Source organism: Haliotis asinina, chromosome 8 (genome assembly GCF_037392515.1).
Source record: "Haliotis asinina isolate JCU_RB_2024 chromosome 8, JCU_Hal_asi_v2, whole genome shotgun sequence".
Taxonomy (NCBI): domain Eukaryota; kingdom Metazoa; phylum Mollusca; class Gastropoda; order Lepetellida; family Haliotidae; genus Haliotis; species Haliotis asinina.
In genome coordinates this window covers 21,365,068-21,392,457 of record NC_090287.1, presented here as the reverse complement: position 1 = coordinate 21,392,457, position 27,390 = coordinate 21,365,068, and the positions used below count along the sequence as shown (strand labels likewise).

General features: G+C 40.3%; 1 protein-coding gene across 2 annotated transcripts in view; it reads right to left on the bottom strand.

Moving 5' to 3' along the window:
* The window catches only part of LOC137293560 (kelch-like protein 14), a 70,523-nt gene that overhangs the window by 5,727 nt on the left and 37,406 nt on the right, over positions 1-27,390 (bottom strand). The window contains exons 2-3 of one of the 2 annotated variants that reach the window (XM_067824186.1): positions 21,334-21,748; positions 16,200-16,386 (exon numbers count right to left, since the gene is read on the bottom strand). In XM_067824186.1, the coding sequence (XP_067680287.1) occupies positions 16,200-16,386; positions 21,334-21,709 (563 nt within the window). In that variant the 5' untranslated portion in view covers positions 21,710-21,748. Of the gene's footprint in view, positions 1-16,199; positions 16,387-21,333; positions 21,749-27,390 lie in introns of those variants that run through there. The other variant, XM_067824187.1, reaches the window with a different exon arrangement.

The following is a 27,390-nucleotide window of genomic DNA, read 5'->3' as shown; positions in this document are numbered from 1 at the left end:
CTGCCTCTTGTTGAACTCTGTTGTAATACTGTTGTAACTATGTGAACAGGGCTTATTTACGTTGGTTAACTTCTACCCAATCCGTTTCTTAATTGAATCAAATATGTTCATTCCATCAATCAGTCAATGGGAGTTATGGTCGTTTCAGCCAATCAGTCAATGGGAGTTATGGTCGTTTCAGCCAATCAATCAATGGGAGTTATGGTCGTTTCAGCCAATCAGTCAATGGGAGTTATGGTCGTTTCAGCCAATCAGTCAATGGGAGTTATGGTCGTTTCAGCCAATCAATCAATGGGAGTTATGGTCGTTTCAGCCAATCAGTCAATGGGAGTTATGGTCGTTTCAGCCAATCAGTCAATGGGAGTTATGGTCGTTTCAGCCAATCAATCAATAGGAGTTATGGTCGTTTCAGCCAATCAATCAATAGGAGTTATGGTCGTTTCAGCAGCCCTTTTTGGAGGAGTCGAGAACAAACATTATACGCTCTTCGTGACAGATGACAAATGAGCGAGTGAGTTAATATCACACAGCTTTTAGCAATACTGACATCACATACACTCCCTCACTCCCTCAGGTATACCATCATCAGGTTAAGGAAGAAACATTTTGGTTACGACAAGATTTTAAAAAGAGATGGATAACGTCTTCGGCGGATAATCACAGAAAGTTCGGTCTAAAACACGAATTCCCTTTCCAAGTTGTTCCGCGGCCGCTTTTTGATGTTTGAAATTGTATTTGATTTGTCCACTTCTTAGCTGTCAAATATCCGCACTGTATTACTCGAGATGAGCCAGATATCACTCTGTGATAATAACTACATTAAAAGCCAACGGTTAAAACGAAGTACAACTTTGGAGAACACAACTCGTATTAAACGCGAGGAAATCGGTGCGTGTCGGACAGTAGCATCTGTTGACAGTGCAGAACTGGATTGAAAGAGACAAATTAAACTCCTTTCCTGGCCAAACACGGCATCATTAGTTACGTATGAGATATGTGGAGAAGAGGTATGACTCACGCCCGGCCCTGTCACGGAGCTTTTGAAGTGACACGGTCCTCATTGCACAAAAGTCCTCCCTTTCATAACGGCTTATGCCGGATTACTGTGACTTTTTACAAACTCAGAGTGTCTCTCCCCAAAGCCCGTTGGCCTTAAAGATGAATGCGTTTTGTCCCCGTATTGTAGTGTCGTTGAAGTGCATGTATTACTCTGACTGATAAATGTCGAGTTTCCTTGGCTGCCGACATTTTCAGCACCGATCCATCGATTCCTAGCACTACAGGTGGTTGTTTAATAGCTCCAACATCGGCATTGAAGGATTCTTCTGTCCGGTCTCATGCTGAAATGAGCCCTACAGTCATAGCCTTAATAGGAATATCGATCTGTAAGAAAAATCGATGACAAAGTGCTTTCCAATAGCCCGTTGGTTTTTCGAGTTTTCTATTAGTCTTATCATTGGGTTACGGGTCGTACCGAGGTTTGGCAGTCCTGTTTAGTAGAAGGCAATGATTTGTCCGTCAGTGGAATTATCTGAAGATACGGCACGAGGCATTTATGCCTGGGTTTGGCTTTAATTCCCCGGATTACTTTGATGAAGACCCTCTTGGAGAGAAATGAGTAATAAATTCTTTGTATAAACAGTCTTGAGGAAATGTTGGCAATGAAACCCCTTGCTATCAGACGCCACCATGCTTGGAGATCCAGCGAGGATCAAATGCCTGTCGTCCTGGAGTAAAGACTCGGAATTACCCCTTTCCTAGGGTTAGATCTACACTATATTGTACGGATAAAAAGTATTTACACAGCATTAAGAGGTACAGGTTGAATGACAACGTAGGGGACTTAAAAGTGTGACACTGCTTAAAGAGCAATGTAGGGCATCTTGAGTAAGTGAGTCAGTCAGTCTATACGTAAGTGATATCAAACTTAAAGTAGTCCGCTGTGAGTACTTTCGTCGCAAGGTAGTCCGCTGTGAGTACTTTCATCGTAAGGTAGTCCGCGATGAGTACTTTCATCATACGTTAGTCCGCTGTGACTACGTTCATCGTAAGGTGGCTATGAGTACTTTCATCGTATGGTAGTCCGCTGTGAGTACTTTCATCGTAAGGTAATCTGCTGAAACTACTTTCATCGTAAGATAGAGCAATGTGAGTACTTTCAATGTAAGGTAGTCCGCCATAAGTACTTTCATCGTAAGGTAGTCCGCTGTGAGTACTTTCATCGTAAGGTAATCTGCTGAAACTACTTTCATCGTAAGATAGAGCAATGTCAGTACTTTCAATGTAAGGTAGTCCGCCGTAAGTACTTTCATCGTAAGGTAGTCCGCTGTGAGTACTTTCATCGTAAGGTAGTCCGCTGTGAAGATTTGTAGGGTAACATAGTCCGCTGTGGGTACCCTACGTAGTTTGTTCGTAAGGCACCCCGCTTTTAGTACCCTTAATGTAAGGTAATCCGCTGTGAGTACTTTAATTCACATAAAGTTAGTCCGCTGTAAGACTGCATAAAAAAATATAAATATTTCTCGGGCACATTTGGTTACAAAAGTGACGAGGGCGGTAGGACTTTTTTAAAAAAATGTTAGAAAAAGGTGACGAGAGAGGAACATATTTTAATTTCTTTTCTCTCTCTCAGAAATACAGTTTGGGCAGTTTAGTACGTGTTAATGAGTTGTAGATTCAGTGACACACTTTCTTACAGACACCCATTCTTACAGTGGTCAAATGGATAATCGGGACGCGGCCAATTCAAAATGATTTTTGTTGAAACGGCAACAAAATATTGTTACGAGCACATATAAACGTGACGTGCCGATGCCCGAGAAACATTTCACTTTTTTATGTAACTTAAGTACCTTCATTGTAAGGTCAGGGCGTTGTGCACTAGAAAATAGCTCGGTTGACAATCGCACATGTTGAGAAAGCATTTTCGGCTGACCTAGGAGGTTTGACGACGACACTAACACAACTGATGTGAAGATGATGGTGAGGCATGTAAATCTTGGTGTATGTATTCATGCAATAACACACATTGTCATTAATTACATTTTTGTTACACAAAATGGTTTATTTTTAAACCTTAACTTCGATATGGTTCAAACCCCCATTTCTACAGGTCCCGATATCCCGACGCTTTCCCAAAGTCATGTTCCGCAAACATGATTACAATCAGGTGCGCTGTAAGTAGCCGTGCCGTTGGCAGGTTGTTTCCAAAATATGGATTAACCTTTAACCGAATTGAAGAAACATGCGGAACAATGGAACAAAAAAACGGAAAGTGAACGACGGCTAATAGTTTCCAAATGTTTGCACTGTGTTCAAATCAATCTGCCTAACATAGCGAAGAAGAGAGTTTGAGGGGATAGCGAGATAAGCTTAGAGGCGGTCAAGTGAACTTCATACTATGTGTGATTTGCTATCTTCATTTTGACGCTTAAAGCTGGCCAGTAGTATTGTAATAACTGACAGTGGGTTTATTTTTAAGAAAGCCTTCAATTATTTCTCGTTGACTGAACAGTGTGCAAAAGAGGTTTTCATTCTGAGAAATTTCCCGAATCAATCCCACACGAGCACACGACAATAAACTTATTGTGCTGAAACCTTCTTTCTCGGGACTATTGTGCGATTTCGGCTTAACACTGTGTTGGGAAAGTAATTAACTGAGAAAGTCGATTACCAAAAAGAAGAAAAAATAATTTGAAGGCGGAGCAAATTGAAAAATGGTATTTGAACGGTTACATCAGGACTAGCGTTGTAATTGTTTCGTTTGTGACGCATTCTCATAAGTAAATGTCGTGACCGTTTGCTTGTTTTGTTGGTGTTGTTTTTGTTTGCTTTAGTTTTTGTTTGTTTTGTTTTGTTTTGTTGTTTGTTTGTTTTGGGGCTTTGCTTTTGGGGATGGTGGAGGGGGGTTTTTGCTTGTTTTTTCGTTTTGTTATGTTTTGCTTTGTTTCGTGTTGGTTTTTTTTGTGTGTGTGTGTCGGGGGTGGGTGGGTGGTTGTTTGTTTTTTTGGGTTTTTTTGTTGTTGTTTTTTTTGTTTTTTTGGGGGGTGGTTGTTTGTTTGTTTGTTTGGGGGGGGGTTGTTGTTGTGCACTGCTTGTTTGTTTGTGTGGGTTGCATACGTCTTTCTTGTTTTCTTTATTGCTTTGGTTATTTTAAAATAAATTGTGTGTTTGCCGCACACAGTGTTATTCCAGCTAAAAACGGCGCTCTGTGCAATAATTTACTTTCTGGTTGATCTACGTAGTTAGGACATCAAGACATGCGTGGAGCCAATCAGCAAGCCTTACCCTCCGATCCCTTTAGTGGCCTCTTACGACAAGCATGGGATTTTGTCAGACAATTCCAACATGGATCTTCACGGTATTAGGATCTATGTTGCAATCACGCCTTGATACAAAACTCTATATATATAACCACATTATTTGGTTATATTTGCTCACTGGTATTGGAAGGATTTAATAATAATTTCAAAATTATTAAGAATTATATTAAGATCATGAAAAAATCCTGTTTAAATTTTTTTTTTACCAAGAATACCCCTTGAATTGTTCTTTACCAGCATTAATCATTCGATACATGTATTTCCTTTTACAAAATGACAGAAACTCCAGGCTAATTCACAATTTCAAATCTTTCAATTGAATTAAGCTTCATAGGAGGGTCAAAACATGAAGAAGAAACTTTACAATTACTGTCAAAAACCTCTCGCAGATGTTAACCCGTGACCATGAGTTGGCGATGCGCCCTGCCTACAAACCATTTCGACAAATGAAACTTCGGTGACAGCGTCGGACTAATCGTGAAATCCCCATGCTATTATTATTGCCAGCGTAAGAGTTGAGACCAGTGCCGGACAAAACAGAAGAAATTGTCCTTAAGTGAGGCTTATGCTTTTATTTTCATTAATTTCATAGCTTGTTATGTGTCATCGCAAGCTTGCCTTTGTCAGTTTGCATCAGAGAAGATTTGGACACCGGATTCTTTTTTTTCAAATTTCGACCGTCATTGGATTTTGTTGAAATTTGCGCGTGAAATGCATGTAGGGTTATGTTCACTTTAGCCTTTGACGAACTGGACATGGAAATTTAAATTGAAACTGGGGCGGTGGGTTAGTCGTTAAAAGGTTGGATCGTCAAGCGGAAGGTCCGGGTTCGTTTCCCCACATTGGTACAATGTGATGTGGCGTCCATTCAGAGTATCACCGTTTACACTGGCACACATACATAAACCAGGAGATAGGACTGTAGGTTTAGTTTTCGTTTTCGCCTATTTGGTCTTCGCTAAATCCATGCCTGACGATGTTTGGTTTTCTACACAAACTCCACTCCAAGCCTCGTCACGTATAGTTGTTATTTTGGAGCCGGAACAAGCACATTAGTGGTTGATATCATGAACAACGGACAACTCCATTAATGTTTATCACACTTCCTCAGATTTAAAAACATATGATGCTATTAACCCATTCTCTGCTTCTATCCGGAGTACTTGCTCGACAGCAGCAGATGCAATACACTAACTAAACCCTCTTTTTGCGGTATTCAAAATATAGGTTTCTGCAAGTGCATATCTATAATATAACACTGGCACACTGAACTACAAAAATAAACTTATTTGCAAACTGTTAAAAGTTCAAGATGCCCAGATGATGAAAATATTTGATATTTATATAATCAAAATAACCTACATATTTCTAAAACGTGACTGTGCTTGAAAATAAACATAAATCCTTTACCATAAATATTCATTCTGGGCCGTGATTGTATATTTCCTTAACCTATCAAAACAATCCCATGAAATGTATATTCTTGAAATCAATGTTATTCAACGGACAACGTAAACCAGGGAACAAAGAAGCTTATAAGATATAACTTGTAACAAGTATAATTCAGTATACACGTACATGCTTCAAGAGAACGATGTGCATGATGTTCTTTTGAGGAAGAAATCTTTGGAAATGTGTATTGATCCTATATATTTAATTGTCGTGTTTAAATGACAAACGCTTGTTAAAAGGCAACTTTTAGTAGGGAAGCCCTGGTACTGAGCATTAAGTATGACGCATACATCCAGAGAGAACCCAACATCTGGCACTGCTTAGCACCAGGGTCACATCATCTGAGCAACACTAGAACAGTTGAGCCTTCGTCGCTTATCACCATTTGTTCCCAAAGTCTTCTAAAGCTACATATCTTTCTTTTATTAATCATAATTTCTAAAGACTATTTGTTAATTCAGATAACATCGAAAAAACACAATCGGATTAAACAGAACAATTTGGTTGGAACAATTGTAAACGGGTCGGAAAACCATTCATGACAAATTGCAACTCTTCATGTATAAAATACTAGCGAGGCGTCACGTGACATCTCCAGAAGGAACGTGGCCTATAACGACATCTAAATAGCAAACCATTGTCACGGGGGATGACACATGCAGGAGGCTCCCCCTTCCCTTCATGTGATCCCCACCCCCCTCAAAGGGACCCACAGAAAGAAGGTGAGTCAATGCTGTAAGGACGAGCATTGGGGACAGTGGTGGCCGATTAAAACAGAAATTAACAATTAAATCAGATTTTCAATTTTGGACACAAGAACATTTTCGCATCATGACTGAAGACTACAGAGGAAAGCAGGGAGAGGTTGCCCCTTCATCATGTGACAAGCGTGCTGTGAATGATGGTCCGGCTGTTTACTGGGGTGGCACACTTTTTATTAAACTAGTTTTTGGGGACATAAAAATTAGTTTGTTTCATGTGCCGACAAAAACACGTGTATGGTTTTTTTGTGTCTGGAAAGTTGTGAAAAATTGAAAGTGTTCTCTTAAGGAAAACCATTGATGGTGCGTGTCTATGTTTGTAATTACGAAGACATTAACGCACCATGTCAATCCCCTATATCATGTCGCACTGTTTTCACAAATCCTTTTCCCGGGAACATTTTTAATTTCACTTCTCTATAAATCTTAAGCCGCGTGGAAAAGATATTAACGGTGTATTTTCATCGTCATCTGATGTTTGGAGTGTTTGAACTTCGTATGTCCATCATCAACTTCATTGCATTATGATAGCAATTGTCCTTTGTTAGTACGATCAGACACTTACAAATGGACATCATCACCATCATCATCATCGCCGTCGCCGTCGCCGTCGCCGTCATCCGCAAAGGACAAGTTGAGAGTTTTAATTTCTGGGGTAATAATTTAATTTAATTTTAATGCCATACAAAACGTAATGCGAATGTCTGACTTTTTATTTACAATCATGTACACGCAATCAGTGTAACTTAACTTAAGGTTCAGGATTATTCGTAATACTGCTATACTGAATAATACCTACCTGAATTTTACTAAGACTGTACTCACAATACACGTTTTCAGAAATTTTCACTCGAATATGGGTTATATATTTACCATTCAAAATAGTAGGGGATATTCCATTTTGTGAGCATGGCAGTAATTTCTTCTTTTGCTTCGTCATTTGCATTTTGTTAATCTTCTAATTCCAACATTCCCGACTTTTTTGGAATGGTATATAATTATTATCATAGACAATATATAACTATCATCATCACTTAACATCACTATTATCATCAAAAACATCATTGTCAATAACATCGGTGCCTTGACACTACATCAGTCAGCGACACCGTCGTCGTTGTCGACCGTAGCTGTTGTTGCATGGAGATATCATTGTCATCACAGTTCCGTAAGTATGTGTTTGTCATCATTGGTTGATTGAAAGAATCCGGTCTTAAACTCTCCAAGCTAATTTTCAACACTTTATCTACCAGAATCAACCACGACTAAATAAATGTATTTTGGTTCATGCAAACATTTATTTCCATTCGGAAATCGGCTAAAACAAATATCATTATTATCGAAGCGAGCATCGCGGATGAGGAAAAATACATTTGTCCGTTTTATTGGCTTAACGGTTATTTAAAAAGGACTTAATTAAGACAGGCTCAGCTTATGTGGGTTAATCCACCGTTGAAAAGTCATAACGGGACATTGTCACGCTATCAAACAGACAGCGTGACGGGTGTGAGCAGTTCACTAACATTTATCATTAATATCAGCTTTGTAAGGAGTTCTAACAAAATTTGTATTGTCCCAAAACGAAACGAAGTTATTGTGACTCATTCCTTGTACCCCTGTGAACGGCGGGATGGGTCAACGAGGGGAGGGGTTATCAGGGTTATTTTACAGCGTTACACATCATTTAGCCACTCAAACCGGCTAGCAAAAGGGGGTTGCAGTACAGATATTGTTCAAAGCATGGACAATTGAGGGTCGCAATATTTGCACACATGGAAACAGATTTAGATAATGAACCGAGTTAGTGCACGGATCGTGAGCGCATTGTCGTTGTGCTATCTCATCTCAGAGTGATTTATGCGACACTTGAGGTTCTCTTTTTGTTTCAAAAATTAATGTTTGAAATTTGATGATAATTCTATGCATAAATATGCAAATTGTCATGTGAATCATCAGCGATTTCAAATGACAAAGTTCGGACTACATTTTGCTAGTGATTTAAGCGGGCTTGAGGTCGAAACTAACCGCCCTTACAGCCCTCAAGTTTTAAATCATGTTCCACAACTACTGAACACCCATTGGCTAAAAACCGTCGCTTTTCACGGCCGACTATGCATTTAACAAGTCTGATTCATAAAACTACAGGAAATAAATTTCAAGAAGATTTGAATAACAGTAACACCACATGCAATTCACATCAAAATAATTATTCCGATATTATCACATGCGAAAATTTGTTTCAAATTACATTTTATCGACGGAGATAAATTTTCGCGAACTGTCCACATCAATATCAATTTATGCGATTTCCAAACAAGCCTTTTAACTGGATAAAGTTGATAGTTATCACTCAGCCTTGAAGAAGAAAATACAATAATATCAATATGCCATCATAGATCATACGTACTGAGTGATTCTCTGATGTTTTTATAGCATACATGTGACTCGATTATCTGACGCGCCAACACCTTTTTTCAGAACGAATAATTTTCGGAAAACACATAGACGCACGCACGCACACACGCGTACACCCACGCAAGCACACAAACGCATTCTCATATACGTATATATACTTACAAGCATTTGTATATTCAAGTTTTGTTATCTTCACATTAGCGTGATGTCATATTGGTTAATGGTCATTAAAACACAGCCGTAACTCGTAAAGTTGTTTTAACCAATTTTAACCAACCTCTATCGCTTTCTACAAATGTTGTTCTCATAATTTGCGCAAACGAGGCATTTTAATGGCACCGACGAATTCTAGCCTATTCGCCACCGTGACCTAATGAACCCACAAGCGAAAATCTTGCCCCATGACTCACGCCCCTTTGTGGAGAAGATTCAGGCTAGCGTTTCTTCTGGCCACATATGGCACCCGCACCAGGTTCACCAACCTCAATGAAAATCTGGGCCAGGAAAAAGTGATTACATTGAGAAAAAATGCTGTTTCTTTTTATGACGCACACGTACGGGCAAATGAGCAAAGGTGGGAAGTCAGAAAGTGTGGTTTGAGTTGCGAGTCCGTGGGACTAAACGGTGCACGTCACTTACAGGTATTTTCCGTCGACTGTCGTTGTATAGCGATGAAGATAAGAAAAACGTTATCAATTAATGGAATTTAATTTTAAAATTTAATTTTAACAAACATTATTTAAAGGTAAAATTATTATTTGACATTGAGAAATGGTGTTACATCATGTATAGAGGGTATGAGGCAAATCAGTATATAAAGGATCTAAATCGCTAACGGGGACGTACTTACCAATATTTAGAAAAAGTCCGAGTTTACACATGATGTTTGCTAAAAATATTTTTCTTCTAATTCTTGCCAAAAATACCTACAAACACATTATCAGAACAATTTAAAAGTGAAAATCACTCATGTACAGTAAACATGTTATTCTTCATATCACAAAGATCATAATGAATTGCAAATAACACGTTTGTAGTTGGCAATGACGAGTTCGTGTCTCAGTACACCTGCATCAAGGAGTGACAAGAGTTATCTCCCTTCTCCCAATAAATTCTACTTGTACGCTTTAAGGTAACTGGAGCCCAGTTATGAAATTAATATCTACCGTGGACTTCGCGCAGTATACCTTAGACATATCTTGTGATTACTGATCGACTACAGATGCGAGGTCCTGACGTATGTGTTGGACAGGCCAAACTAGATAGGTGGTCGCGACATCATGTTGACTGGTTGCAAGATCGTTGTATTTTCGTTTGACAGATGCAAGTGATGTGTTGCAGCAGTAGTATATGAAGTAGTGGTGAAAAGGCAGCAGCAGCAGCAGCAGCAGCAACAGTAGTAGTAGGAGGAGGAGGAGGAGGAGTAATTTTGGGTTTTGTTTGTCGTTTAACGCCGAACTCAGCAATATTAAAGCCACATGGCGGCGGTCTGTAAATAGTCGAGTCTGGACCAGAAAATCCAGTGATCAACAGTATGGGATACGATGACATGTGTCATCTGTGTCAGCGAGTCTGACCATGCGATCATCAAATCCTTTATGAACTAAGGGATGTAACCCTGCTCAACTGATCAGTGACCACCGATCTGCTCTCTCCCTATTTTACATGTAAGGTATACACAGTAAGCACTATTATCCATCCACCATTCATGCACGACGTTAGCCACATTCCTGTGGTGCTGGTGTCACTGGAATTGTTCGCCTTGTAATATCTATAATCTTAGACGTATCAGCCATATGTACACATTTGTATTTCTCTTCTACATTCAGGAGCGTCCTATCCATTAGACGCAAGTGTGGGTTTAAATACTCCGCTGTTCAAGACATATCACAGCGGGGGACACCAGACAACAATCAGTTTTAAATATTGTATTCATGTGAGGAGTGGAACCGGAGCCTTCCGTGTGACGAGCGAACGCTTTAACCACCAGGCTATTCCACCGCCCCTCTAGTACTGACAGGTGAAATGGTCTCATACTATTTGGAACACGTCTATAGTTTCATTTCAACCCTATGTAGGAGGTGCGTATGTGTGACTGTTGTTTGAAGCAGAAGTCAGCATCATTCCATTAATACCAAGGCGGCCTGAAACCTGAGTTTGGACCAGACAAACCAGTGATGGAAATGATGAGTAGAATCCGACACTACCGAGTTTGGCCACTCGATCCACTTCGTCAGCTCACCACGAGCACCTGTTGATGAGCGCATCTCTCACCCGGAATTCAAGCGGAGTTGAGTGTATGGCAGAAAAGCCAAGGTTTTAACATTTTTAACATTCATAGCACATCCTTTCCACATACATTTTTCACAACATACTATTTTCACATACATTTCCACGCAGCACTTCATAGAAATCATGTTTCCCCTCCTTTGACGGCCTCTTGAACTAGTTCTTCAATGTAACTGTTGTGATCATATATAGAAATCACGTCGTCCGAGTATTTAGAGACTGCCTTCACAACATTCATCCCGTATCAGACTGATGGTAAGAAATTGGCTTCACACTATCGCCCATCGGTTTAATTAGGTCTGTGCACCGTTCCGCGAAGCGAACCAAACGCTACAATCATCGCAAGTCTTAATAGAAGAAGGGAGTAACGAGCATTGTAATACTTTGGTCGCTTTCTGGAACATATTTGATCTTCACGACACAACTGCAACGTCGAAAGTTTCATAACGAACCTCGTTTAATTGGTATTTCTTTCAAAAGAGTAGCTTCAATAGCAAATATTTATAACAACCTGGTTAAGACTGTCTTCAAAGAAAGGCAGTGACGTATCCAAGTTCCTGTGAGAACGATAACGTCTCTGAAGGGGTCGACAGTTACGTTGATAAGTGTACTGTTTTGCCCGTTCTAATTGATCATATTAGAAGATCAAAACATCATGAACTTTAAAACTGCGTAAAACAAATGAGGTCCCTCAGGTAAAGCCTACACATCTCTGAAACCACAGAGGCACTTAGAAAGACACACATAGCGTCTAGTTTCATTGATTTTGAATTGTCGTTTTCTTTCTCTCTGTGTGCCCCTAATCCATCAGGGCTGTCGAGAAAGATGCTTCCCCAAATCTCGTAATCTCTCGTCGATGAGCGAGACTAAATAGCAGCCTTTTCAGCCGCCATTTTGAAACGAAATCCTCGACTGAAATTAATTACGTCGGTCTGTAAAAATCCCGCGTCACAGAGGGTAATTTTTGTCTTGGGGAAATGATGACACATGTCCGGCCTCTTGCCCCAACAAAAATTTCATTGTTAGAACACGCCAAGTTTTTTTTTTATTCCTCAAGGAAATATTAATCATGCTCAGTTCAAAATTTCAGCTTGCTCACAAATCGGAAGTTGTGTCATTTTGGTTATCGGGTGATTTAGCGTATTTGTATAGAATCATAAGGGTCGACACTGACAGTACACGTAAAAAAAACAGAATCACTCATGCTTTCTTAAAAGAAATTTCATTCAAATTAACAAGTAAAAATAAGCTTGGTAAACATTATAATCCATCTGAACTGATTATAACGTATAGCAGAAATATATAAAGTTACTTTTAGCAAATACATAATTCATTCTTCATAGACTGATGTACTTAATATGCGCCCAGGTTAACAATTTTCCAGATTGTCGAATCATATCTTCCTTATTATGCCCCTTTGGCTGTCCTGATTGTGGGTGGTGCGGATTAAGGAAACCCAGTCTGGAGAGGTTTCACTCCATGCTATGTACAATCTGAAGCTGTACAGCTGAAGATATATGTAACAATGTGATCTTAAACACACCCATAACTGAAATGCATCTCGTATATGAAATATCATGGAATATAGGTAATTTTTTAATATATAATATGAGCTTATCTAATGTCAACATCAAAGGAAGCAATGGGCAATTTTAATATCATCAGCTGACAGTTGTTGAGCGTAGAATTATGTATGTTTTAATTGATGCTTGTTGGCATGCATTTCATCCCCTGGAGCTAACTGAGTCGCTAACACCCACCATCTGACTCATGGTCCAAGAACACGGACAAGAATATTGGTCGGATTGCCACGCGGGGCGCAAACTTGTCGCTCGTGATACTAACAACGAAAAATGATTTAATTCTCAAAACGCTCGCTTTTAACTTGAAATTAAAATCTGTGCAACGAGATCCGATAGGCACTTTTTGAGCACTAATCAGCACACCGTGAGTCATATTGTGGCATATGAAAGCATCTCTAAAATTAATATTTCATGAAGTAAGATGCTTCAAAGCATTTCTTTACTCCGTCAATTAAAACCAGTCTGTAATCACATTGAAACTATGGCAATATTTGAGTTCCTCATTCATGATAGAGCTTTCATGAGCGTATCAGATGTTAAGTTAGCTTTAGGATGCATTTATTTGAATTTATTAATTTCTTAAACATTTTTTTTCACTTGTGTCAAACGAATTGCCTGCCATAATGTGTAACGTGCTTTTGTAAGAAGTTTACGAATAATAAGAGTTGTTGACAAACTCGTTTAAGATGAATATTTTTAAGGGAAAAAGATTTCTTTTATGTGATGCGGTGCACAGAAAGGCATCATCGTAATCATCCTCATTATTTTAATCACCTTTGACACCGACATAACCATCATCATCTGACATCACCTTCGCCGCCGAGCAACACCATCATTATCATCATCTCAATCAGTATATTGCCTTGCTGGAATCAACATCATCACTATATCTATCACCACCATATCTCACCATCGTCATCATCAACAATAACAACAACAATGACGTTTCGCATAAGTTTAAGTGTGACAACACTGACTAGAAACACACCCATATTATAACCATTTCACCCACCTCTCAGTGCTGAAGAGAATTAAGCAACGCAGACGCAGTGAGATTCGTCTTTGGCCTGTATACTAGTATATCAGCCCTTACCCCCTCCGCCCTTTCGCCCCACTCCCCGCTACTAGTTTCGCTTTGTCTTGCCCGTAACCGCAAACACCAAATACCCATATCTTTTTACCGCCCACTGTAATAAATGACCTAATGATCGATCCCATAACAAATCTCTGCATTTCCATTCTAATTTGAAAGAAATTAAATTGGTAATATTTGTCGTACCCTTTCCGTCTATAACAGTTGTGTATGATATGTTTTTGCGTCCCCGCTCTCTCACTGTCACTTTTTCAGGACGCCTGCTCGCTACAATGAAACAATGACGAATGGAGGGGCGATCGAGTTTCTCCTAGGCCCATGACATAATCTCTATGATTGACCACTGGTTGATTGTGTGGCTATGTGCCGAGTTATTGTCCTTGACGGTGCATGCGTCAGCTGCATCAGAAACTTCGAGTTTCCATGAGAAACGGACGACCTTCATTGTTCAAGGGCAGTGACGAATCATGCTTGCCTTTGTTTTGTTTTGGCGGAAATACATCATTCCCCATTGTTGTTTGCTGGGCTTGTCGTCTGCTCGCGCCCTGTTTGTGTGAGCTCGCCTGTCAAAACTTTGTTTCAATAATCTAATATTTTACAAGGCCTCAAAGCTGGCTTAGGTAAAGCAATCCTATGTTTTAGCTGGTGACAGAATTGTTTCAAGTTTATCATGACGTCATGAGGTCATAACCTCCAGCAGCGGTTACCTCCCTTAGTATGATAATGACATTGGTAAGTGGTTCTGTGTGGTATGCAGGCTATTCGAGGACAACGCGAACTGCTATGCGTTGTGATTGTATGTGTGTTAAAAGTAAACATCCATTTTTCTTGATAAAGTGACAAAATTCTCGTGGAAAGTAAACAACGTGGCGCTTGGTAAAGATACCGAAACAGGATTTCCTTGATCTGCCTTGGGATTATCAAACAGTTGTTATTTCCTTGTACCAAAACAAAAACATACAAACAAAACAAACAAAACAAAGCAAACTTTGTCAGTGTTTTCAAAATGTATAATAACCCGTTGTAAACGTGTTGTTGTTTTCTTTCTTTGTTTACAGCGTGCTTGCTTTTTAATCAGCTGCATGACAGCAACCTTTAAATAATCGTGTTCGGACCAGACAATCCAGTGAATTGACGCCATTACCATGAATCTGCGCAGCAGGCATGCAATGACATGCATCAAACAAGTCAGCGAGCCTGACCAACTGATCCCGTTAGCCGCCTCTTGCGACAAGCATGGTTTGCTGAAGATCAAATCTAAGCAAAATCTTAACAGGACGTATTACTGTGTCGTCGGTGTGATTATATCGTGCAGTTCTTGTGTTGCATTGTCTCATCCCCTGTTGTGGTTGCATTTCAGCTCAGTTGTTGAAATTACATCAAGCAATTACACGAAGGCATCTAGCTTGGATAAGTGACTCTCGCCATCATTCAGAGCTTGCACGCCCGAGTCCAATGGCCGTACGGAGTAGTCTGTAATATAGACCAAGAAGCAAATATACCCAAGAAAGCCCCCGCAAGTCTAGAAAATGTGGCAAGTCTAGATTTCCACAGCGTCAGGCTTATAATGAAGAAAGTGTCAGGACTCCTTTTCACTATGTTTTATTGTTTGTGAACTTTTTTTCTGTAAAATATGTTCTTTTCAGAGACTAGCTGCTAGACCACCTTTTGATCAGCGCACACTAGCAAACTCACTTTCAGAGGGAGAAGTCACTGAAAATGTGTTCAGACCTGTTTGTGTATTTTAAGTGGTTAACATTTAGTTTTTCATGTGAACAAATTTGATGTGAGATTCACCGTTTTGTCTTGAGAGCCTGAATTGAGTAATAAAAACGTGATTCTGAAGCCGAGAGTTGCCAAAACATGATAATATATCACGGTACCCGGAAGTGTTGTTTATGCTGTCAACTAGCGGTTTGTGATTATACTATACATATATATACCTGGATCCTGTCATTATGTATCACCTCTAGCTGGTGTTAATAATTTTATTATCATTTTCTGTGTTCAGGACACTTGTGAAGATCCTGGTTAGAACTGATCTTCAGCAACCCATGCTTGTCGTAAGAGTTGACTAACGGGGTCGGGTGGTCAGGCTCGCAGACTTGGTTGACACACGTCATCGTATCTCATTTACGTCCATCGATGCTCATGCTGTTGATCGCTGGATTGTCTGGTCCAGGCTCGATTATTTACAGATCGCCGCCTTACAGCAGGAAATTCGCAGAATGTGGCGCCAAAAAGAAACCAACCGTGTTCAGAAGAAATACAGAAGGATACTCACCAGAAAACATTTGAACTTTGGTGCTTGAGGTTGCTTATGCCTCCTGTGACATACAAATTACCCCCTACGGAGCAGGAGGCGTGATCAGCTCGGGGGCGTGGTAGCCCTTTTACGTCAACCCAGGTGTCGGTGCTGGGGTCGTAGCGCTCAACAGAATCTGTTATACGGCCCTTCTTGGTCTCTCCGCCTGAAACAACCAGTTCAATAATTCAGCAGGCAACCCAGCATGTACATTTAATTGTCAGTGCGATAATACAACAATTCTACTATGGCATTGGAAAACTCGATTCAGAGGTTTCAAATCTTAATAATCACCTGATTTAAGGTCCACCTCATCTTGGGAGTCAATGTCAATGCGTATATTATGTCTTTCTCCACCGTGGACAATAACAATCTAATTATCAATTTAGCAGTTCAGAGGTCAAATAAAAATGAACTCATGAAAACAAAACCACATGAAATCGTTTGCTTAGCTTCTGAAGTCTACATGAGGTTTCATTAAATTAGGAATCGTCATCACATGTTATCCGGTTCCTTCCAAAACATCCCTACCGAAATACTTTAAATCAAGTGAGTTAGTAAGTGAACAACATTTCTGCAGTAATCACCTTAATGTATATATACAACTTGATGAGTGGACCCGTGAATATCCGGGTTAGAATTGGTCTTCAGCAACCTCTGCTTGCACTAAGAGGTAACTTACGGGATCTAGCGGTCAGGCTCGCATCTCATTTGTGATCATGCTGTTGATCACTGGATTGTTCGGTCAAGACTCGATTATTTGTAGGCCGCGGTCATGTAGCTCGAATGTTGCTGAGTGCGGCGTTAAACAACAGACAATGAGTGGGTGAGTATATTCATATGCCTCTTCCAGCAATATTCTAGCAATGTTACGGCAGGTGCTACAGGCTTATATTTAAACCGGAACGGCCCAACCAATAACTGAACATGGCGACACCTTGGCTTCAAAACTCGAATTCTTATGGTAGGTTTCAAATCACAATATACCCACTTATCACAGCGGGGTGTAACATTTGCCGCTTTGGTGGAACTCAAATGTAAATCTGTGACTAATAATCGAGATGAAGAATGAATTCTAAGCCATGTTCATAGAATCCTTCACCTACCCCAAACAGCTACTCACTGTGGCGGCTTTGGCCATTTAAGATGTTGGGTGAGTGAGTGAGTATGGTTTTATATTTATATTCCGGCAATATCACTGCAACAGACAACAGAAGTGGGTTTCATACATTGTACCAATGTGGGGAATCGAACCCTGACCTTACGAGCGAATGCTTTTACTGTTAGGCTCCCCCACTGCCCCGAACTGGACATGTATCTGACGGAGGGAAACGGGTTTCTTGAGACTACTGAAAAAAAACTGTCTTACCCTTCAAAATACATTGTTGCAAGATGCAGATTTATCGGTTTTCACAATGTCATGTTTACTCATTAAATTTAAAAACTGTGCACCAATTCACAAGATCACAGTAGGAGATCGAGTGAAAATGATTATATTAAATATGGAAGTGAGTAATTGAGTGGATACGATTTCATTGAATCTGGTATTGAACAACTGAGGGATTAGTGTTGTTTTGAATATGGTGCGAAGCGACCGAGTGAATAGTGTTAACAATAACGCTGATCCAGTGAATGGATGCTCTTTAGAGAATTCGAAAGCAAAATCTGTTCAAAGCTCCATGTCGGTGTGGTATGATCCGATTACAATGGGCAATGGACGGTTGCGATTGGTTACCTGTCTGTTGGCAGGTCGTCATACCCCAACGGCGGCAGTCATTGCTAATGCTCGGCGAATAGTTTGATTTTTTCATTCAACCCCTGCCATGATTAAATATTGTTATCTGCATGAGCTGCTATAGTGTAAGCACAATGCATATATTACATGTTCACTATTTGGAGACTACTTGATAGTGTGTTTGGTTTATGTGTTTAATGTCTGTGAAGATCAGGGATGGAATAGGTTTAAAGCAACCATTACCACAAAAGGTGACTATGCTTGTCGTAAGAGGCGACTAGCGAGATCTGTGGTCACGCTCGCTGACTTGGTTGACACGTGTTATCGGTTCCCAATTGCGCAGATCGATGCTAATGCTGTTGATCACTGGAGTGTCTGGTCCAGATTCGATTTTTCACAGACCGCCGCCATATAGCTTCGACGTAAAACTATACTCATTCCCTCACTATGTGATAAGAGTGTTCACAGCAGCGTTATCGCTACATACATATAGTAATCATTTTTCTGGGTCAGATAAACCTGTGATCGATATCACGAAGAAGAGTGATTCAGTAAGTCTTTGAACTGCTTTTAACATTATTCCACCGACGGGGCCATCAAAAATGGGCTTCTCACACAGCACCTATGAGGGGAATCGAACCCGAATCTTCAGCGTGACGAGCCAACGCTTTAACCACTAGGCCACCGTATCTCTTAAGCTGAACGTCACTATCACTCGGATCGATCGGCGATTGGATAACACAAGTAAAATCCATCTACGTAAGTTAAATTTCATTATTTGCATCATCAGAGAACTTTTCAGAGTCCGAAAAAGGATTTACGCATGTAATCAAAGACCTAATCCTATTTTTTATCCAGTTTCTAGTGAATTTTTAGCCGTCTGACGTATACGCTGTTCTTTCAAGCCTGCATGTGAGTCATTCAGTCTCACGGGGATATAGGTGAAATCCATATTTATAGAAATCGGTGTTGCTGTTACAATGGAATCGGAAATTGTATCAAGTAAATCTATATTTAGTCTTTATGCTGCATATTTAATCCTGCTTTTTCATGACCCACGTGGCTATGAGAGATAAGTCGACACGTGCTGAGACGTTGTGAGTGGTCAAAAATATACGGTAAGATAATGAGACGTGGTAAAACGTATTTGCTAAGATGGTCAGACGTGGTAAAAATATTTGGTAAGATGATGAGACGTGTTAAAAGGCTTGTGGTGAGATGGTAAGACAGGGTGAAAAATATGTGGTAAGATGCTGAGACGTGGTAACACAATAGTGGTTAGATGATTAGACGTGGTAAAAAGTGTGGTAAGATAGTGAGACGTGGTAAAAGACTAGTGTTAAGATGTGAGACGTGGTAAAAATGTGGTAAGATGGTGAGACGTGGTAAAGGACTTGTGGTAAGATGTGAACGTGGCAAAATGTGTTCAGATGGTGAAACGTGGTAAAAATATGTTGTAAGATTGTGATACTTGGTAAAAGACTTATGGTAAGATGGTGAGACGTGGTAAAAGGCTTGTGGTAAAATAGTGAGACTTGGTAAAAATATGTGGTAAGATTGGTGAGATGTGGTAAAAGACGTGGTAAGATGGCGAGACGTGGTGGCAAATATGTGGAAGATGTATGAGGAGACATAATCAAATACATGCGGTAATACCGGTGTAATGTGATTAAAACGAGGTGAGATGGTGAGACAAGGTTATCCGGTGTTATTTGTAGTGTGACTTGCTGTAAGTATCATCACATCTGTATGATGACGTCAGCGTTTCCGACGATGACATCATACACAAGCTACCACTGACTTCTCCCCGTCAATTGACAGAGATCAAATAAAATCAAATCAGGGTCCTCATATCAGTAGCTAATCCTAAATTTTCCAGCAAATCAAAAACGGCGTGAAAATTTGCTGAAAGGTCCTTTGGTTTTCTTAGCGTTCCTTTGAAAAATGGGCACCTCTGGAGGCAGTTGAGCAGAAAAACCCAATCAGATCAGCTTCTCCGACAGATTCCCGCTAACACTCAAATGAAGCGTCACACGATAGCTTATGCCCCACGAAATTCCTACACATCCTCATCTCTCGGAGGAAATTAAAGTCTAAAAGGAATTTCCCCGAGTGAAATGTTGTGAGTGGTTGTCAATGCACTAAGAAGTGATTCAGGGTTTAGCGTGGCACAACGTTTCCATAAATTGAATGTTGACGACAATATTCATAAATTATGCCCCTAAACATCTGCCGTCATCCCCCGGGGAACATTAACCTTAGATAGGGGCAAACGGGTTTCCGGGCAGCGACGGCGAGCCTAGCAAACAGTCACTGATGGAGGATCACCAGCAAGCAAATATTATTAGATCTCGTTCGTAAACTAATTATTGTCCAGTGATTGTAGAAATGTTTGGAACTAATTAGAAATCAAAATCATCATTTATCTCAGGAATCTTCAAAAAGTGTTAGAGAAAGGGGAAATTCGTATTTATGAATATACGTGCATGTGTACGAGCGTGCGAGCGTGCGTGCGAGCTTGTGTGCGTGTGTGCATGCATGTATGAAATCCACAAACTATTTATTGTACAACATATTGCAAAACTTACTTACTCCTATGGGACTTCACCCACATGTTATCTTCGCGAACTGATTTTTTCCTAAACGGATTAACCTCTGTCTTAATGAACTTCGTTTACTTCCAAAAACTTTGCCATTAACGTTCTGACTGCAATGTGATAAAATTCAGTGTATCAACGCTACTCAACTGCTTCTCCTTAATCAAGATCCCATTGAAAAGTGAAAGGAGTCACAACCTTTTCCATAATCACTGGAAACATCCATTGTACTAAATACCCTCTACGCATATCACTGCAACTAAATGTTAAAAGTTCCATGAATGCGAATATTGGTTTGTCGGAAGAGTACCGGAAGTTGTGGGTTTCATAATAAACGAGCATGGGGATACAGTCTCCGAAATACTAACATGTTCCTGGAAACGCCATGTATGTAGGTTTCTTTAGCACGAGGGGCGGTGGGGTAGCTTAGTGGTTAAACCGTTCGCTCTTGCCGCTGAAGATCAGAGTTCGATTCCCAACATGGGTACAATGTGTGAAGCCTAGGTATATTGTCCTCGCCGTGATATTGCTAGGATATTGCTAAAAGTGGCGTAAAACCCAAACTCACTCTTTTGCACCAGAATGTACATGTTATTGCAACATGTCCCAGACTCAAAGGTCCAAATTCGTAGTCACGGTGAAAGTTTGATCGACCCAAAGCCCACGAGACATGGTTTGGGCAGTGGATACAATATCTAATGGCTGTACCTCAAACAATAATGCCTTCCCAAGACATATAGTATATCTTCCGGTAGATTGTGCAACATAAAAACATTCTTACCTACAACGTAAACATGACTGCCAACCACTTCCGCCGAAAAGCGACACCTAGGGCTCTTCATGGGAGATAACTTTTCACAGACGTTGGTGGAAGGGTTGAACCTACTGACATCAGCTACATGCTTGCCGGTCTCCCAGTCTTTACCCCCCAGGATGTAGATGCAGTTATCGAGGACAACAACGCAGTAGCCGCAGATGCCTTTGACGGCGTTCATGGTGAAAACGTTCATTTTGGGAAAAATCTGAGACGGATGCCGCGGATCGACCATGAAGTAATTGACCTTAGGGCTTCCGGAAGCTTTATCAAACAGGAAGAGGAAGTCGTAGGCCTGTGAGATTTCAGAAGGAGGCTCGTCTTTTACCTCGATGTCCTTCATGTTGTTGGTGATGGAAACTGGATGTCTGTTGTGCGCTTTCTGAAATAATACCGACATTTTTTTATAAACACATGTTTATCTGCAATTTTCAGGAAAATATACTTTTGACAACAGAGACTGCTAACGTTCTTGAACGACATAACTGACTTTGATGTGTGGGGACGATCTATACAGCGCGTGTAGGCACAGTGAATTCGTCGAATCTAACTGTCCTGGTGCTAATAAACTTCAACCTCAGAACACTTGTTGCATCACGATATGGTTTTCTCCATCAAGTTCTTGATTTTTTTTTGTTCGAGTGAATGAAAAACCATGATTATCCATATGGACGCTTGAGCAGCAGATTTTGTGTTTTTGAATGCGTGTATGTGTGTGTTGTTGGGCAATACAACGGCCTTGTAGAAGAGTAGAAAAATATATGATGCCTCTTATTTCACAATGTTTTTGAGTTTTTGCATGGAACAGAACCCAAAACACTGTCTTCGGGTAACATTTCCCTACACGCTGAATAAGACCGTATTTTCCAATTACAAGGTGGCGATCTGTGAATAATCGGGATTGGGCCAAACAATCCAGTGATTGACATATGAGCATCGATCTTCGCAACAGGCGCACGATGATATGTGTCAACCAAGTCGGCGTGCCAGACTACACTTTTACATCTGACAATAAGCATGGGTTGATGAAGACCAATCATAACGCTGAAGTACACCTGGTTGACCACATGAACACTCATTCTTTCTGTCATTTAAATCAGTAGATAAGCATTGCCCTCTTCTCATCCGTCATGTCGTGGCGTGTCGTTTGTGTATGGCTTAAGGCCGGAAGGTTTACCTCTTTGGTAGAATGAGTGAGTTTAGTTTTACGCTGCAGTCAGCAAATTTCAAGCCATATGGCGGCGGTCTGTAAATAATCGTGTTTGAACCAGACAATCCAGTGAACAACTGCATCAGCATCGATCTATGCAGCTGGGATACGATGGCGTGTCAGAGAGCCGACCACTCGTTCTAGTTAGTCGCCTCTTACGATAGGCACAGGTTACTGAAGATCAGTTCTAACCTGCATCTTCACCGGTCCCAGTTTGATGGATTACATGAACGGAGATCTGCAAGTTATAAATCCAGGAACATAACTATCAATCTGGTGTTTGAAGCCCGCATTTCTGTCAGAAAATATTCAAAATTGATCTCGCCTTCTTCAAACAATCATTATAATTGCGTTTCATCTGCTTTTTATCTGTCAGCTATAGCTGTTAGTGTTGCGGCAATAACATTTGAACTCCTGAATTTCATCATCCACGTGTTCTATTTTCATTATTTATTTTCATCATTTTTATCAATTTTAATTAAAGTGCAAAATATTATTTCTAAAAACAAGAAAACGGCATGACTCATACAGCAATACAACAGATGGTCCCTTTGAGCGCGCATGACATAATTGCAATTTACTTTACCGAATTTTGCACCTAACATTCACGTTTTATCAAAGTCATCCGCCATTACCCGTGGTGAAGAGACAATTGTTCCAGGAGAAAAAATCGATAGCGATGAATATGAAGAACTTTGTCAACTGTTGCGGCTTACGGATGCATGCGCTCGGCGTGCGTTTAGGCGGTACCCCCACCCCTTTTCTTCCCCGTGTCCACAGCATCCCACAGACTAATTGCCTAGGTGTAGCCAACCCTTGTATTCATTATTGATGGTTTAAGAAAAGCGAAGCTTGTGCAATTAACTTATGAGTCATCTGGTAACAAAGAATTGCCTCCACGAGTGGCTGTCAAGCTTTCTACGGGACTATGCTAAAACAAACGAAATCAGGTGAAAAAAGTGAAGGTCTTTGTTTGTTGTTTGACGATTCAGGTATGGATACATGTAGCAGTAAGACTCTTGTTTGAGAAACCCCGTGACAAAGATTAAAGCAGGATGGCGTCTAGATAGGGTATGTTTTGTGAGAAAGCAGTCCACGTGTTTGAGAAAGTGTTTTAACGAACGCTGGTTTGAAAATAACGGTGAATTGGGATAAATCTGGATTGGTTTATTATCAGAGGATTTAATTATAGGTAGAGATAATGCAAGTTGTGAGTGAAATATGACTCATATGCAGGTAATCCTGGCAGCAGGCGAGGCAATATCACAATGGAGTTCTACGTGACCCTTTTTCTTCGTTTGTCTTTTTTTTTTTCTTTTTTTTTTTAAATTAAATATTCTTTTCAAATTGTTTGTGTTGCAGCTTTCGATGACGCAATGGGATGGTTGATGTTTGACAGGACGCGTACGTGTTGACTGATTGTCTACTAACTGCCAGTGGCATTAATACATCGCGTTATACCTTCATTGATGTGTGATTATCACGATTTATTTGCAGTAGTACAGGTATAAGTTTTGCTATTATTTTATTTGCCATCATCCGTAATTCTCATCGTCGATAATTTAAAAAAATGTGTGCTATGTCGTTTTGAAGAGGAAGGGGATGTGGTCATACTTTCGAAAGTAGTATTGAGTTATTATTTATTTGAACAACTTATTGTCATCATCGATTTGGCCTTTATAATGTGAGTATTGTTTTATGATAACTGTCATTTTTGTGAATAGTTGTACGTATTTCAGTTTCTGTCGTTAGCATGTTGATGATGATGCCAGAGTGATGATGATGATGATGATGATGATTGTGGTGGTGGAGCTGCTGATGATCGTGGTACACCGCACTATTAGAGATATATGATATATGGCGGCGGTCTGTAAATAATCGAGTCTGGACCAGACAATCCAGTGATCAACAACATGAGCATCGATCTCCGCAACTGGGAACCGATGACATGTGTCAGCCAAGTCAGTGAGCCTGACCACCCGATCCCGTTAGTCGCCTCTTACGACAAGCACGGGCGCCTTTTATGGCAAGCATGAGTTGCTGAAGGCTTATTCTACCCCAGGACCTTCGCGGGTTGATGAAGGATGGCGATAGTGATAAATATTATCATGATCATGATGCACGTGGTTACTACTCGTGCTTTCTGTCATGATTAATTATATACATGTATGTTAGCACAGCACATACCTTCAGAATTCGTTCATTATTTAAACTATACCCCTAAGCTAAAAACCGAAATCATCGACATTAAAACTGTGCAACTTGTTCAGCAAATTTGTAAACTTGTATTCACGTGCATTAGAAAGAAATAACCCTGCAATCCCTGTTTCTCAAAGACGTCAGTAACCTAGATTTAACACCATTAGTATACATAAGTTATACACTTAACCTCTATGAGTCATATCCCTGCCCCTTTCTAAACCCCCTCCCCCTCCCTGCCTTCCGTCTTCCCTCATGCCCTTCAGCGTCGACCTCCCTGATATGTACAAACGTCCATGTTTGTTGACACGAACTGATATACAAGGATACGTTCAAGGAAAGGGCAGTCGCGCAAATAGGTAAGGAAAACAGTCTGGGTCGCAGCAACGTGACCACCAACCAATCAGAGACCAGTAATCGGGTTTTCCCCTTGCCGCTGCGTATCTATAAATAGCTTCAGCTTACAGATGATGTCATCCATGCCCGATAATGAGTTTGAGGCTGACATTTTGTCAACAAACAAGTAAACTCGTGCTTGTGACTTGCATTTTGGGAGCACATGACTACTGACAAGTAGTAAAGACACACGAAAAAACGATAGACGTCTATATTTGTTGATAGTCACGTTTAGTACCTTCACGACACGCAGGTTTCTATAGCAACCGTTTGTACAACGTCTTCTGTGTAATTCAGCTGTTGGTCTTTTGGTATGTGCATGAAACAGACAACTGCACTACACTCTCTTGCAATGATACTGAAATATATATATATATATATTGTTCAGTTACTGGCCACTGAGTAAAGCTGATGGATTCATACTGAATTAGACGTATCACGTGCATATGCATGCGTGAAGGATTTAAACCGTTTCATACCTCGGTTCATGCAGTGATGTTGATGCATGTCAAAGTAATAGATTTTGACAATCAATGAATACAGATGACACTGCTCGGCTATCAAGGACCTTGCTTCAGTCGATGTATTTAAGAAGCGACACACCAAAAGAACCAAACTGAGTGCTTGGCCCAACGCCAAGCAGAGACAGATACCAAACACGGTTTTTAATGTTTTTAAAAAAAACCAAAACATTTGAACACTTGTACTTTAATAATACACCCGGAATCATGATTCTCTGGGGTGCAAGGTTTGTTACCGTCACCGACATGCTGATAGTGTTACTGACAACGCGTGTAAATTGCAGGTGAAACGTGTACATGCATCAATAAGCCTTGGAGATTTCACTAAACTATTCGTCATTTAGTGTGAAAAACACCTGGCGAGAAAGGGCATCTGGCGAAGGTGAGACTACGTCATCGAAACCAGTTCACACTGGTTCAGACTGACTGCTCCTCGCCACAATCAGGCTTGATCGGGTTCACAGATTGTCAACATCGTGTTTACGCAGAGCGTACCACTCATAAAATGCGCTGTGGTTCTTTTATCGCCATAAATCTTATTTCCAAAACTGTTTAAACTTGTAAAAGCAATGCAGATATTTATTTGCTAAATAAATCCCCAACCTGTTGTTTGATACTGAGATCAATCTACAAATGATTGCATTTTACTACCAATAAAATAAATTTGTATGCTTTTTATTTGCATGTCAAATCAGCCTCTAAATTTAGCATATCACATCATTTTGCAATAAATCGATTTAGCATGATTTTCTGTGTCATTGCCCAGGGGAACGGCATGGGGTTTTCAAACCATACAAAACACACGCTGGGAAAAATTGCATATAAAGCCACTCTTCAAATATGATTGGTTGTTTATAGTCTGTACGTAGCATTTAATTGGGTTATAAATCTTGGAATTGCCATCTGTTTGCGTTATGGAAAATTATGATCATAATAAGCCACGTACGCGAGAAGGTGACGTCGTTTTCTATACTTAGATTATTTATCGATTAGTGAGCTCGGTCTGTGTTTTAGCTTGTGCTGGAGTTCTACTTGATTAGGCAGGCAAGAGAAGGAGGGAGGGGAATTTAGTCAACGACAATCACTCATCTCATACACGATCATTTAGAATAATTGTATTTGATTATGGAAACTCCACGGTATAGCGAGAGAGATTAATGTTTTGTTATGCCATAGGGAATGTTGACGTACAGGTCTTGAAACCACTGAAGAAATTTCTGGGCACTGGTTTTTAATGTTAAACAACACTGTTGAATTATAAGTTGATGAAGGCCGTATGATTGTTACAGTAGTACATCTTGAGAGTGTTACACTTGTTACAGATGGAATGCGTTGGTGGCGGTATGCCTGTTATAGAGGGATAGCGTTTAACAGCTGTACATGGTGTGGTGTTATGCTTGTTACAGGGGGATAGCGTTTAACAGCTGCACATGTTGTGGTGTTATGCTCGTTACAAAGGGATAGCGTCTAACATCTGCACATGTTGGTAGCGGTGTGCTTCTTGCAGAGGGATAGCGTTTAACAGCTGCACATGTTGCGGTGTTATGCTTGTTACAGAGGGATACCGTTTAACAGCTGCACATGCTGTGGTGTTATGCTTGTTACAGAGGGATAGCGTTTAACAGCTGCACATGTTGTGGTGTTATGCTTGTTACAGAGGGATACCGTTTAACAGCTGCACATGTTGTGGTGTTATGC